General features: G+C 41.0%; 1 protein-coding gene across 7 annotated transcripts in view; it reads left to right on the forward strand.

Moving 5' to 3' along the window:
* The window catches only part of LRRFIP1 (LRR binding FLII interacting protein 1), a 211,037-nt gene that overhangs the window by 136,581 nt on the left and 59,315 nt on the right, over positions 1–15,141 (forward strand). For 3 of the 7 annotated variants that reach the window (XM_050916117.1, XM_050916110.1, XM_050916111.1), the window contains exons 4-8: positions 1,113–1,160; positions 4,002–4,046; positions 4,564–4,614; positions 8,525–8,557; positions 11,310–11,354. The exons of 2 other annotated variants lie outside the window; for them this stretch is intronic. In XM_050916117.1, coding sequence (XP_050772074.1) covers positions 1,113–1,160; positions 4,002–4,046; positions 4,564–4,614; positions 8,525–8,557; positions 11,310–11,354 — 222 coding nt within the window. The remainder of the gene's footprint in view (positions 1–1,112; positions 1,161–4,001; positions 4,047–4,563; positions 4,615–8,524; positions 8,558–11,309; positions 11,355–15,141) is intronic. 2 more of the 7 variants (XM_050916112.1, XM_050916113.1) reach the window with 1 other exon arrangement.

Genomic DNA, 15,141 nt, shown 5'->3' on the forward strand with positions numbered 1-15,141 from the left:
TCAAAGGCACTGCCAACAATGCAGGTACAAGCAAAGATTAGATGTGGGCTTATTTACAATAATAGGAATCTTTTTGAGGAGAATATTAGTCAAGTAAATTGTTCTGATGTGCATCTTCCTCCTAAATAGGAACTATCTGTGCTGATATTACTCCTCATTTCCAGTGATTCTTCTTTATAGCAGTAATTCTTTAATTTTGTCTTAACTTTCACAAAGTTTGTCGTACTATTTTGTGTTAAGTAGACTTTCATTAAACCTCCAAAATAGAGCTTTTAATACAGTATGTATATGGGAAGAAAAAACTTGAAATTGTTAGTTTACTGAACTCTAAAGCACTTCTTGTCTAATCCAATCACAAAATCAGTAGGGTTACTCCAGAGTTGTTTTGCAAAGAAACTGTGAGCCAAGAAACTGAAGACTTTCTTCCTGGAATGCATATGTGATATTTGGTACTGAGTGGGTGTGGGCTTTTCAGACCTTACCCTCTAGCTTTTGTGGTTCTGCACATCCTAAACTGTACTGAAGGTTCCTTATAATGTGTAAGCTCTTGCCATTCATGATATTGTACCACTTTCATGATGATGAAAGTCGTGGAAAAGCCTATCACATTTTGAAAAGGATCTTTTAAGATTGTTCATTTTCATAAGAATACATGGAGATGAACGCTAAGTTAATCACTTTGTCTTCCTTCCAAGTGTACAAATCCATGGTTTGATGGAACTTTTCATCCTGAAAGTGTTATGTTCAGATCCCTTGTAACAAGTCTTGACTGAACTGGTTCAGGAACCCAAGACTCATTGCACCCTTTCTCACTCCTTTCCCCACAGCTTTGCTTATGATTGTCTGGTTTAAAAACAAAACAGAACACTTTTCTTCTTTACAAGGAAGCTTGTTTCAGGCATGCGCTGCTTTTCACAGTGGCATCAAGGAGCTGAGTCACACTCTGCAATTTGCAGCTTTGCACTGGCATGTTTGTCTAATCCTTGAGCAGCGTGCATGTTTCAGTGTGAGAGATGGACTATGCAGCTTGGCAGAACCATGGCAATGCATGTCTCAAAGTTCAGTGCTTATCTTTCTCATCTAAATTCTGTTTTTCCCTTTTCTGTCTATAGAAATATTATGGTCTGGATACAAAGTGGGGTGACATCGAGCAGTGGATGGTAGGCCTTGACCAACAAAGCTAAAAATAATTTTAACATTGAAATCTTGTACAGCTTACAATTTTCCGTGGGACAGGTATATTGCTATATTTGAAGAATTAATTTCCAATCTTATGAAGACTGTTGAACTCTGCATCTGGAGTATTGCTTGCATGTGTTTTTGTTTGTAGTCAGTTTGAAGGGTCTAATATATAGGATGTGATTATATAAGTTGTTCTGCTTCACAAAGCTCTGTTCCCAAACTGTTAAAACTGATTGGAATTAAAACACATTGCAACTATTGCTGGCATTAGCAATAGGATATACCTTTTTTTGGTCTGATTTTTTGTGATAGTTTGAGTTCTCAATGTCCAGGTTGAATAAATACTTAAACCTTTGGTGGGTTGTAGCCAGGGACATCTTTACATTGACCCTGTGATCCTCTTCAACTGTACCTTATACAGTGTAGTTAGAAGGGCAAACACCAACATTCATGCTCTTGCATTACTCTTGTGATGCTCCCGCTCCCATCACTTCTGAAATCTAACTTCCTAGCTTTCACTATGTAGGAAGCCATCAAACATGGATTAGCCTCTGAAGAATATCCGACTGTCCAATGGTCATAACATAAGATTGAAATAATTGCTCACAATGGATTTCTTGATTTAAAATCACACACAGAAATTGGCTAAAGAACTGGAAAAGTTTTTTTCCCCGCTGATAACTAAAATTGTTGCTAAAACAGACCAGATTTGGTTTCAAATGTATTTATTTGTTTTTAAAAAGAAATTATTCTTTGATCCTTAGTTTATAAAGCCTTTCATTAGTTAGGGACTGGAGGCAGGGCTGTTGTTCCCAGGCTGGTCTTCAAAAGGGTACCCCTGACCTGGTAACATGAGTTAGTTTTTGGAAGTTGTTGGCTTGATTCTTGGAACCCTGATCGCTTTCCCCTGTCCCCCTAGCCACACACACACTTTCTTGGTTTACACTCCCACCATTGTCAAGGTGACTTACCATCCAGTCAAGGTGAAATTCCTCGTTGAGTTGGAGGCCAAAAGGGACAACCAGATCATTTAGTCTGGTCTCCTGCGCATCACAGGGCACTAAACCCCTCCCCATTACCCTTGTCCTACTGACCTGAATTAGATTCAAGTATTACAGCCCTCAGAAGACTAAACTGTTCTGTGCCACAGGCAGAGAATAGAAGGGTTTGAGGTGCACCAGTGCCCAAGGCCTTGGCAAATGCAGGGAATTGATTTAGTGTTTTATATCCAGAGGATCCTAGCAGGTGACCCCTACCCCATGCTGCAGAGAGGCAAAAACAAAACCAAGGTCCCTGTCTTTCTGACCTAGGGAAAATTCCTTCATCACACTGAAAATGGTGATTAGTATGAGCATGTGAGCCAGACCTATCTGCCAAACCTGATGATACTCCCTTGAGAGCTCACAAGTCAGCCTTTGTCACTTCGAAACCTTGCATGCTATCCGCAGAGAGAGCGAGAGCTCCCTATCTCTAGTTCTTCCCAAATCCAGAGCTTGGTTTTATTGGGCAGAGCGCTAACTACAGAATATTGAAGCTTGCTTGAAAACCTACAAATTTAAACTCGCCTCTGGCAAATATAGTTGTACATCACATACGTTTATTTTGCAGTCCACTTTTTAGCCATTGCTAAATAGTGTTAAAACCATTTTGCTGAAATTTAGTGCATCCTACCAGATTGTCAGTGTTCAAAGTTCCCATACAAGGCAATGTATAATATAGCCCAGTGATTGCAAGTAGGATACAGATTCTTTTAGCTTGTTAGCAAAGGCCATGTATTTCAGTGAAACCCACAGTAAAAGATGGATTGCCTTCTCATTTTCACAGGGTAGAGGATGTCATTCAAATTGTGTAAGACTTCTTTCTGAGGGGGGATATAAGCTAGAAAGCTTTCTCTTAAAAAGAGCTGTAGCTACAGGTTCTCAGATCCATTAGGGTAATAAATTTAACTGTCTTAATCAGTGTGCTTGCACTGTGAATGTCTAGGTACTAATAAGAGAGACAAGCAGAAACTTCTTTTGGTGAATGAGACAAACTTTTGAGCTCTTCTTAGGGTCCCTGGGGAGCTGAAAAGCTTGTCTCCATAGGCGCTGATTCCATGGGTGCTCCAGGGGTGGAGCACCCATGGGGGGAAAAAAAGGTGGGTGCAGTGCACCCACCAGCAACCCCTGTGTCAGTGCCTCCCCTCCCCCCAGTGTCTCCCACTGGCTGGTGGCCCCGCTGATCATTGCCTCCCCCTCCCTCCCAGTGCCTCCCGCCCGCCGCGGAAGGCAGGACACTAGGGGGAATGGCGGCAGAAGGAAGCAGGGCGTGGATGGGGCAGGAAGAGGCAGGGCAGGGGTGGGGCCTTGGGGAAGAGGTAGAGTAGAGGTGGGGCCTGGGGCAGAGCCGGAGAGGAGCAACTGCCAGCACATTAGAAAGTCCACACGTATTCTTGTCTCTTTCACCAACAGAAGTTGGTTCAACTAAAAGATATTACCTCACCTACAATGTCACTCTCATATCCTGGGACCAACATGGCTATAACTACACTAGGTTCAAATAAAGAAAACAATGCCTATAACTTGCCATTGTATTTTAGAAATGTATAGTAGTGAAGAATGGGCTGGGATGAAGGAAGGAGAACAGGTATAGGGAAGTAGAAAGCTCTAATTCTTTTCCTCAGTTGCAACAGTGCATCATCTGTCATTATCAGATTAAACCTTGCTAAATCCAGCTTCCTTGTCAACCCTGCTGAGGTTTCATTTTTTCTTACTGAAGCTTTGTTTTACTATTTCTGTCCTTTCAATATTTTACTCTTCTTTTCTCTGCTGCTTTGATAGGAAGACACTGAGCGTTATTCTCGTAGATCCAGAAGAAATGCCTCGGTTAGTATTTTCTTTTGTGCCTGCTTCATACATATTTACATACGTCACTTCCAGCACACTGGTAGTCTGTCTTTTAAAAACAAATGTATTTACTGTTAATTTGGTCCAACATTTCATGCCTCTCTGCAAAGAATTATGGGGAGATTTTTGCAAATTAAAAACCCAGTCTTTCGCACAAGAGAACAATGAACCTGTTTGTTTTGCATGACCTAGGCATTGCACAAAGAGGAGTTGTACAAGCTCCTAACCTGTTCAGCCTGTAGGGGAATACTTTAGAATTTCCTTTGGACGATTTTCAGGCAATACAATGTTTGATGTGGCTCTGTTGTATTTCCTCTCATGTTTGTCATCTAATATAAATGAAGCATGTACTGGGCAAGCCTTTTTTAAGGAGTTTGGCACCAAAGATTTTCCTCCCTCTAGCCTCTGTTTCATTGATTCTGTCGTTACTTTTTTCATTGCTTGTTATCTGTATTCTTTTAATTGTTTCTTGTCTCCTACACTTTCTCTTCACTAGGCTTCAGATGAAGATGAGCGCATGTCAGTGGGTAGCCGTGGAAGCCTGAGGGTTAGTAACTTGTACAATTAAGTGCATGAATTTTTTATTGATGCTGTTCTCCCACATCTTGCAACAAGTTCCTCTGCACCCTGGTAATTTCTTGTCTCCCAAATCTCCCAGTTTTCCTACGTTGTAGCCTTATACTTGAGTCTTACAGTGAAGCCAACAGTTCCTTCATCCAAGGAGAATTGTATAGGTGTGTCAGTTTCATAGACATTCAATTGTAAATATGAATAGAAGTAAAGCATAACATTCCATAGAGATTTTTTTTTCTGCTGAATACTCTCTTCACTAATCACTGGGGGAGGTATTTAGTCAAGATGTGGGTCTAGAGAATTTCCTCTTGCATGGATCTTTTTCAGCTGTTCCAGTATTAGTGACCATATGAAGAAATCTGAGAAATGATGCAGCATTCACTCGGTTGGGGGTGAGGCATCACAGTTTAGAAACTAAATGTAAATCACCTGATGGAAAGCACATCAGTTCAGAGTTACTGTGAACTAGTATTAATACTGTTCTTAGCTGGTCTTTTTAAATAGCTTGGAGATCCAGGTGACTTCTTCCTCAAAGCTGGCATTATTGAGATGTTTGGAGCCTATCTCCTCCCAGAAATGAGACTGGGGACTAAGGAAGGATCACTTGTGCATGTGTAGTGAGCACAGCCACTTAGGTCTAACGTATACGAGATAAATTCACCATTTAAGAACAGTAACATCTTCCTAGTACATCTGAAAAACACTTGGTCACGTACAAAAGAGGTCCAACCAGTATACATGTACGTATATCAAAGTACTTCATTCTGTACCATTCCAGTGTGGACCAAATTAGCTCTCATCATGGTTGAGACAGTCCTGCTACTGTCCCATGGTGCACTGATGGTCTTTTGAAAACTCTTAAAATTCTGGAGCCTGTGGGATGGGTATTCAGAGGCCATTGCAATTGAAATAGTCTAGAGGCGTCCTGGCACTGACATAGGGCAATACTGCCACAGTTTGGAACATGAATTAGCATGGCTAGAGTGGGCACATAGAATCATTTGTGCCTAAACCCGTTCTGTTCTTCTGGTTCCATTAAAAATAATTGTTTTCTAATGCAGACAGAATCTTAATGCAGTTAATGATAGCATTAGTTTACCTCTTTAAGATGATATAGATCAGTGGTTCTCAACCAGGGGCCTGGGGGCCCTTGAGCAAGTTTCAGAGGGTCTGCCAAGCATGGCTGGTGTTAGAGTCACTAGGGCCAAGGGCAGAAAGCTGACGCCCTGTCACGCAGGACTGCAGCCTGGGGCCCCAATCCCCAGCAACCAGGGCTGAAGCCAAAGCCTGAACAACTTGTGGTGTAGGGTCCCAGGCAGTTGCCCTGCTTCTTACCCCTTTACACGAGGAAAAAGAAAACAGTTGTGGTACGGGGGGCCATGGAGTTTTTACAGCATGTTGCGGGGGAGGGCAGGGAGCCCCAGGGGAAAAAAGGTTGAGAACCCCTGATGTAGATTATTCAGCTCAGACGAATTAAGATTATATATTTTAAAGAATGATCCACATTTCAATTTTCAATTAAACTGCTTATCCAGTCGTGACTATAAGTGTATTTTCATGGCCTGCAAGGAAATTAATGACTGAAATATCCTCTCCAAAATCCTCATGAATAAGGGTCGCTTTTAGACCTTTAATATACTTTATTCTGATGGCCATTGGTAACTAAAATTTGCATTTCACTAAACAGGCTACATTTCTCACCCATAAGAAATGTCTGATTTCTAATCTCTCTGGAGTGTAAATAAGCATCCCTAATATCCAACAGTATTCCCTTGCTACTTACCATACAGTTTTTCAGTTTGAAGACAGATCTTTATCTGGTGCAAACTGGTGTAGCTGCTGAAGTCAGTGACTAGCAGCAGCTGAAGATCTAGCTCATAAATATTTACTAGTTAAGTTTGTGAGCAATGCCCTTGTTTAATAGAAAACTTTGTCTAATGGAGTCTTGTGGAAGAAACTTCATGCCATTATATACCTAATATATTGCACCTAATTTCCTGTATTACTGTTAAAATGGGAGCCTTCCTTGATGAATCAAATTAAGCCGCAGGCTCCACTTCTGGTGGTGCCCTTCCGTCAATTCCTTTAAGTTTCAGCTTTGCAACCATACCATATCCAAATATTTGAGTTTTGCACACACTGAAGGAGGTTTGACCCCTAAATTTTAAGACTTGAAGAATGAGAAACCCTTGAGATTTCCTGCCCTGACCCAGAGGCAATTGTGACTTCAGGCCAAGGAAAGCAGGAGGTGGATATATTAGCTCAGGGGTTGGCAACCTTTCAGAAGTGCTGTGCCGAGTCTTCATTTTTATTCACTCTAATTTAAGGTTTTGCGAGCCAGTAATACATTTTAATGTTTTTAGAAGGTCTCTTTCTATAAGTCTATAATATAGAAATAAACTATTGTTGTCTGTAAAGAAAATAAGGTTTTTTAAATGTTTAAGAAGCTTCATTTAAAATTAAATTAAAATGCAGAGCCCCCTGGACCGGTGGCCAGGACCCGGGCAGTGTGAGTGCCACTGAAAATCAGCTCGTGTGCCGCCTTTGGCATGCATGCAATAGGTGGCCTACCCCTGTATTAACTCATTAGTCTGAACCAAAGTCTGTCCCTTAATAGACTTGGTTTAATGCACATGATTTTATTCACATTGAAATAAAATACAACTAATTCTGTTCTGAGCGTTGATACATGGCTCACAATTGCTTAACAAGACAGCATTGTGAATATGCTTTAAGTGGTTTGTGTGGACGTTTAGTTATGCTTCTGTTGACTTCTTTCAGGGGTCTTTGGTTTGGCTTTTTTATGTATGTATAAAAGTGAAATGAAAACCTGGGCTCCTAGGATCTAAGTTCAGAGTTCTCTGCTTCTTTTGCTAAGCCTAATTAACATAAAGAACACTTTAGAAACAAGGAAATGATACCTTGAATCTATTAAAGAGTTTGTAAAACTAAATTAGAGTCACAGAGAAATCTGAACTCTGGTCTTTGTCAGTAAGTAAAAGTGGAATTTGTTTGAAAACCTTTTGTTTCAAAGTTTACTTGTTATAGAAATCTTCATATTTGGATTTTGTATTATGGAAATCTTCATATTTGGATTTGATGTTAAATGGGTTTTTTAATTTCTCGGGAAAAGAAGCTGTTTTGCTTCCTGTGAAAGTTCTTTGAAATATCTGTGTTGGCACTCATGGAACACCATACAAGATGGGTAGAGTTTACAAATTTTCTCTTGAAGGGTTGGTTCTTTCTCTTTTGGACAGGAAGCTTCCAAACAGTGGAGAAATGTCAGAAGAATTATTACCACGTGAAACCTCCCAGTCCTCCAGATCAGCAATTTCTTTCTCACAGAGTTTTTGCCTGGAATCTTCTCCTCTAAGAATGTTTTACTGTGGCTTGTTCTGAGACCGATGAAAACTGCCCAAGAATCCTACCTTATCATATATCTTATCTGGAGGCCTGATAGGCTTGCTTTACCCTTAAGTGATTTTTATTGCAGAAAAACTTAGAATATCATCTTCTGTTGGGTTTTTTTTTTAAGACATGACCCTGGTTTCAGTCTTCTTCCACTGCAAATTCTCTTCAGTTTTCCCTAATAATTTCACAATGGGCCAAGTCCCACATCCAAGATCCTACAAGGTGAAATGTTGTTGTTGTTGTTGTTGTTGTTGTTGTTGTATAGTAGTGATGCAGTGTACAGGGACGTGTCTCTGTTTCTCTTGTTACTCCGGTTGATGGTTGCTGAAGTTTCTGACTTCCGAACTGGTGCTGCCATTGCTCAAAACCAACAAATTTTCAACTTTTACACCTCAGTACCTATGTCTTCCTGATTGCCATCTTTCGGTTTTTTGTATTCTGATAGTTTTTGTTTCCTCTCATGCTCTTGACAGTCTGACTTGGAGTATGCCAGTGCCTATCCAGTGGTGAGAATGGTTTGAAGTTGCAGTGTGTGATGGTATTTTTTTTTCCCCACAATTTCTAACTTCTATTGCTATATCTGGTCAATAGTAGAGAAGGAGACACAAAAAGGCAAATGATCATGATGGCAGTGTTATGGTCTCTGATGTGGATACTTGACTGCAAGGAATGAGAGACATACCATTGCTTCACTTAGCATTGTGACATTTGTCAGACTCAGCAAGGCAAAGGATTGAGTAACAATCATGGAGAATTAATTAACTCCCACCTAAAGGTGTCATCCCTTAAAGGCTGCCTAGAGACGCATACATTGCCGCTACTTACATCGTATCTGCTCGGAGGAGAGATGGTTTCATTCTCCAGTGCTCTATGTGGTAACCTTCACAAATACAAATCTCACTATATTCAAAATATGTGTTTAAATGAGACATGAACAGCAAACTTTTTTCCTCTTTACCCCTGAGGGCATTCTGGGCCTAAAAATTTTGCACACAGTATTTTAAAATTCTGCAAGTTTTATTTGTCAACAAATAAATTCAGAGGCTCCAGCATGGCAGTGCAGAGCCACTGACTGTATGAAGGTGGGAGATCACTCTACAGCCTTCCCACTCCCCGGGGCATGGAGTCAGTGGTGAGGCTGCTCCCAACCCTGGCACAGCACAAGGCCTGGGCCTGGCCCAGAAACACTCTGGGGCCCTGCCCCTCTGCTCCAGGTGTGGGTGGGCAGGCTGAACCAGACAGGATCCAAGTGTGGAGGGGCTCAGTATGGGGGGAGGTCCAAGTGTAGGATGAGAGGATTCTGTGTGGGACAGTCTGGGTGCAGGGAGCACAGTGGGGGGGGGGGCTAGATGTGGGGGAATCTGGATGCAGAGAGGTTCGTTGGAGGTGTTCCAGGTGCAGGGGCAATGGGACTCTTCAGGGGCTTCCAAGTGAAAGTGATTGGGGCTCAGTGGAGGGGTCTGGGTGTGGGGGCCTCAGCAGGGAAGTCTGGGTGCTGGAGGAGTGGGGCTTGGGGGTCTGGGTGCAGCTAGTTGGGAGTCAGTGGTGTTGGGGTCTGGATGTGAGGGCTCAGGGTGGGGGCTTGAGTGTAGGGAGTTCAGTGGGAGTGGTCTGGGTGCAAGGATCGGGGTTCTGAGGCAGGGGGCCTGGGTGCAGGGGGCTTCAGATACAGGGGTTGAGATTCAAGGAGATGAGGTTTGGGTATGGAGGGCAAGGGGGGTTCTGGGTGTATGGAGTGAGGCTCGGCAGGGGTGTCTGGGTATGGAAGGTTAGGATGCAAGGGGGTTGTTTGGATGGGGAGCAGTTCCCTGTACAGTGATCCCTCCCACACAGCTGAGGAGTGATGGAGGCAGGAAGCAAGGGAGGATGCTGAGCTCCCTACAGCTGGGGGAGGTTTCTGAGGGTGGGTTTGACACAGCCCCAGCTACTCCTTGTAGGGGAAGAGGAAGTCCCATCCTCTCCTGCCTCCAACCCAGCCTGGACTAGCATCTGATCCTGGCTCAGGGTAGGGTCTCCAGCCCTGCAGTGATTTACCTCTCTGCTGATTGTTCCGGGTGCCTGAAACAATGTACCTGTGCAGCTAGGGAGTGGTGCATGACTGCTCTTGCAGCATCCCTTTGCTTACCTGCCAGAGTCATTTTTCTGCAGGGAAGCAAAGCTGTCATGGGGGACATGAATTCTGCACATGTGCAGTGATGCAGAATTCCCCCAGGAGGACCTCGTGGACATTTTCCCCAATGTACAAAGAGCTGTCTTGGAAATCACTAAAATCTAGGTAGAAAAGCTGTTACCTATTAGAATTGAATATTCAACTTTAATTTCTCATGTATTTCAAGCACCTTTTATTTTACATAACTCATTTCAAGTAGATCTGTTCTGGGAATCAGAAGATGAATAAATCTGCAGTACAGTATATATACTATGTCTGAATAGCTTTATCTTTGCTTGTGAAGATAAAATCAACATTCACAGTTACAGTATGTGTGTATATATACTTATTGCAGAAAGTAAAAAAAGGACCATAAGATTGGGATACGTAAATCTGGGTTTAGATCACACAACGTTAATACTACTTCCTTGTGAGTCTATTGTGACAGAGGATAGGGTCTTGCTGTGCCTCCAGAAAATGCAAAGTGTAAGAAGATCTTTTTTTAAAAAGTTGCTGAATGAAGAGCAGTTCTTTATTTGAACTGAGGGTCATTTCTACCTCTCTCTAGCTGGCTGTTGTGAATTAGTGCTTCAGGCCTCCATATCAGAACTTGAAAACAAGCTCTTTCAGCCAATTTCATTGAAGGCTGTGGTTTTCTCTCCTTTTCTGCATTCCCAACCCCTATTTCAAATTAAGAATTCGTTCACCCAACATATTCTATTTCCTTGGTCAGTGTCCTATATTCAGATACAGTTCTAACACTTACTATGGCAAGTTTTTGCATGGATATATTGATGTATACGTATATATGGTAGAGGGCTCTATTCATTGATTTAATCTAGCAGGCATGAATAGTTTTAACTGTAGCTATTAATATTAACTGCATGGTTATCATTCTTTAATCATTTAAAATTATAAACTAGCAATTTGAATCAGGTGTGATTCTGTTTTCTATATCCTCACTGAATGTGTACATTGAATCATGCTCTATAGATTTGTAGGAATACAAGACTTGGTTTTTGCATGTAGATCTGCATGTAGGACAGGGGGAAGATAGAAATACAAGAATTCATTGATCTTTTCACCGGGTATTCTTACTTTTACTACAGGCTGGATTAGAGAATGAGAGGACCAAAAAGAAGAACTTCAAAGCAGTATGTATTTAGAGATTGTTTTCCTCTGAGAGGGTTATGATGGGAGTGGAGAGAACTTGCAAAAATGTTGGCCATAGGGTTATGGCCAGATTGGGCCAAATAATTTTCATTTGTACTGAGAAATCAACCTAATGCCAAGAATATATTGTAGCTCTTTGTGGTTGTGGGTGCATAAAAGGCACTAGGTATCAATTGCTTATTACAAAATGCAGTTCAGCCCAAGTGATCATACAGCAATACTGCTTAGAAGATTTTTTTCAAGATACTTTGAGTCTACATATATTGCATTAGTCAGTAGAAAGATGTAGGGAAAAGATGGTAGCAGCTAGTGTGACTGTAACTATGGTGGTATTTTTTTCCATGAGGCAGGAGGAGGGAGAATGTCATTTAAAGTAGCAAACCCGTAAATGTAATGGGTCAACATTCAATTTAACAAGCACATGTAAGTAGCTAATAATTGAACAATGCTTTAAGATTCTAGGACTGTTTCATTAAGTAAAACAATTTTTACAGGCTATTTTTTAACACATTGGTGCTTTACACTGGACAATTTTCAAAACTCAGAGTATAGTCTGTGTTTAAAAAACAATGTCCCCCATAAACATCCACAGAACTGACTTCTGAAACTTTTACTAAGGAGAATAGAGTTAGTTTGCTTCCAGGTAGGAAAGCAGACTTGGTTTTGCTTAATGTAATGGGAAACTCATAAGTGTAATTTAAGCAATGTTTGCAAACTGGGGAGGAGGTTATCAGATGTAAATGCCTGCACCAACTAGGGACTACTTTTCTTGCTTCATTGATTTCATGCCAAAAACATTTCAATCACCTGTTTTTTCTTAGAGAAGGTTATTGCAAAATCAATCTTTATGTAACTTCTATAGAGCCTGTACACATAGGCTTTCTTCTGTCATCAATTGGAATATTGCATTAAGTACAGAATATCTTGCCAAATAATACAGTAAATACCCTGGAGGTGGAAATGTGATGAATATTTACTCATTTTGTCTGTCTGCCACAACTTTGTTCATAGTAACTCTCATGATGAATGCGACAGTTCAGGGCAACTGTCCCTGCGTTTTCCCTCAGTGGTTCAGCAAGAGCACCAACTCTCATGTTTCAGCTGCCCAGCTGTTGCCTTTCTGGGTGGAGAGCTGAATATCTCTCCTTTCTGATCAGGGTATTCACAGGCTGCTGAGTTCCCTGCCAACACTGTGTATTTCCCACGGTGCCTAAACAGACCTGTTTGCTGCCTCTTCAGAGACAGATAAGAGTGACTGCTGCAGATATAAATAACCACACAGTTCTTTTTAAGCAAGCCTACTTTATTCTTAGGTAAAAGCACTACGGAGAAAATATTTTAAAAAACAAAGAACTTTACACAGATGTTTATAAGCTTACCAGAGTCCCAACCCTAACATGGATTCTGGCAGGAGCAGTCCTTCAACTCTCCACTCTGGGTAGGGTGACCAGATAGCAAGTGTGAAAAATTGGGACAGGGGATGGGAGGGTAATAGGTGCCTGTATAAGACAAAGTCCTATATATCGGGACTGTCCCTATAAAATCAGGATACTTGGTCACCCTAACTCTAGGGGAGTCATTGTGGTTACAAGTTCATTACAGCTTCAGATCAGAACAGGCACGTGGTCTTTTGAGGCCTCAGTAGGCCAAGTCCTTCCCTAAGTATTGTGGCCCTCCATGCACCAGAGGTCCTGTCCATTTGCAGCATCAGGAAGAAGGGCCTGGATTACTTTAAAACTAAGCTATTTATCCAAAAATCATTTCTTGCTCAGTTGGTCCCTGGCAAATCCAGTCTGAACTAGTACATGCGCACCTCTCCAGGAGGATGGCTTCTATAGTTAATAAAGGAAGAAATTCATTAGCATCCCTGTCCCTGCTAGAGAGTGCCACAACATGTACACAATTGCATTTTTAGTACCACTTACCCCAAGGTATTAACCCTAATTCAGTAAAGTTTAATTTATTTCAAAAAAGTTCATCGTAATTCCATAAGGTTTGTTCACAAATTTACAGGATATTGTTAATCTCTCATTATGCAGTCTAAAGTTAAGCATGTGCATAAGTCTGTGTAGTATGAAGACCCTAATCACATCCACATTAATCAGGTTTTTCTCTGTGCATACTCAAGTAGAAAGGCCAACAAAAATCAGGAACACTTCAAAGGTTTTGTTCACAGCAAATGGTCACATTTTCTAGGAAATCCATGATTACTCCAAAAATAAAATAGCCTCAGCAATTGCTACAGTAATATCTTCGTCCACTGTACTGTATAAATTCAATTAACTATTAACAGCACTAGTGTGCTAACTAATGGATTTTTATTTCAGTGCTGATATAGAAAATAGTCTGATTAAAAGTGAGTTTCTTATTGATTTTGTTAAATTTCATTGTACTTTGAAAGAAGCATTTTCAGTTTTTTTGCATACATTTATCGGAGAGAATATGCAACGTATATGTTGCCAGGGGACTGTCTGAAGTGTGTAGTTTGTGATTAGAAATTCAATCATTGTTAATCCTGCTAGATGAATGTAAATGTTTAGGCACTGGTGCATATTGGAATCGATTTATTAAAGGCTCTTATTACCAATTCTGTTTTTGAGGGGGTTTATCATTTTAATTTGCTTCAGTCTGTAATTTGGCATACAAGTCTACAGTCAGTATGCAGTTGCATTTTGTTTGAAAACAGATTCAGATTGGTTGGTCTGATGTTCCTTTTAGTGATGCATTAAAAATAAATAGAGGATATTTGTAATAAAAGTAAAACCTATCAATGACAATTTTAGGGATTGAGAGAGACAAGGTGGGTGAGGTACCATAATGTCTTTTATTGGACCGACTTCTGTTGGTGGAAGGTGTACAAGCTTTTGAGCTACAGACAGCTCTTCAGTCTTCTTCAGGTCTGGGGTTTTTGAGCTCTGTGTAGCTCAAAAGCTACCTTCAACCACCAGAAGTAGGGCCAATAAAATATATTCTCCCCCACCTTCTGTTTCTCTCATCTCTGACAAACAGGACTACACTACTGCAAAAATTTTTAGGGACTGTTAGCTTTCTGGGTTTTATAATAGGACCTCATAATGCTTTTCAAGTAGTAGAACTATCAGGGAGACTGCAATTTTAATGGCCATTAGCACAGGTGATCTTGGCTAGCAGATGACAGTACACATTTCATAGTGTCTGCATATTAAAAATAGGACTAGCCCTGCGTTCTGTGACGTAGTGGACTAAAGTTTGGGTCCTGGAGAGAACCATATCCATGTCAAGAGGGAAGATTGCTGAGACATGTGATGTTGGAGCTTAGAGAGAGGTGAATCCAGGAGGTTTGGGGCAGATTCTGAAATTTCAATATCTGAAGAGCTGTGTAGCATCCTGGGATGTGGCAGATGGTCATGTCTGGATAGATGCATGATGTAAATAAAAATGAGGGAAACCAAATGCAAGACATGTGCAGTATAATTTATGTTTAGAAAGCTACATTAGTGTATTTAACCTTAAATACCAATGTGAAATGAAGAATTTAAGTAAGCAAGGAAATTATTTTCCCTTTTCCTTCAGTAGAGTGAAGTGAAATCATCGCTTTTCACTTCCCAAGGAGTCTGAAAAGACTGAGACTTTAAATACATTCTGCTGCTGTACTGTTTTTACAAAAATTTGAGGTGAAAACAGGGACATCTTTCGCTGAGTTACAGGTATTGCTGGCAGACAAAACTGTCAAATATTCTATGAGCTGTATGAAGTCATGATGGTCCCTGGGGAACCACAGTAACTGTC

The sequence above is a fragment of the Gopherus flavomarginatus genome, chromosome 10 (assembly GCF_025201925.1).
Source record: "Gopherus flavomarginatus isolate rGopFla2 chromosome 10, rGopFla2.mat.asm, whole genome shotgun sequence".
Lineage (NCBI taxonomy): Eukaryota > Metazoa > Chordata > Testudines > Testudinidae > Gopherus > Gopherus flavomarginatus.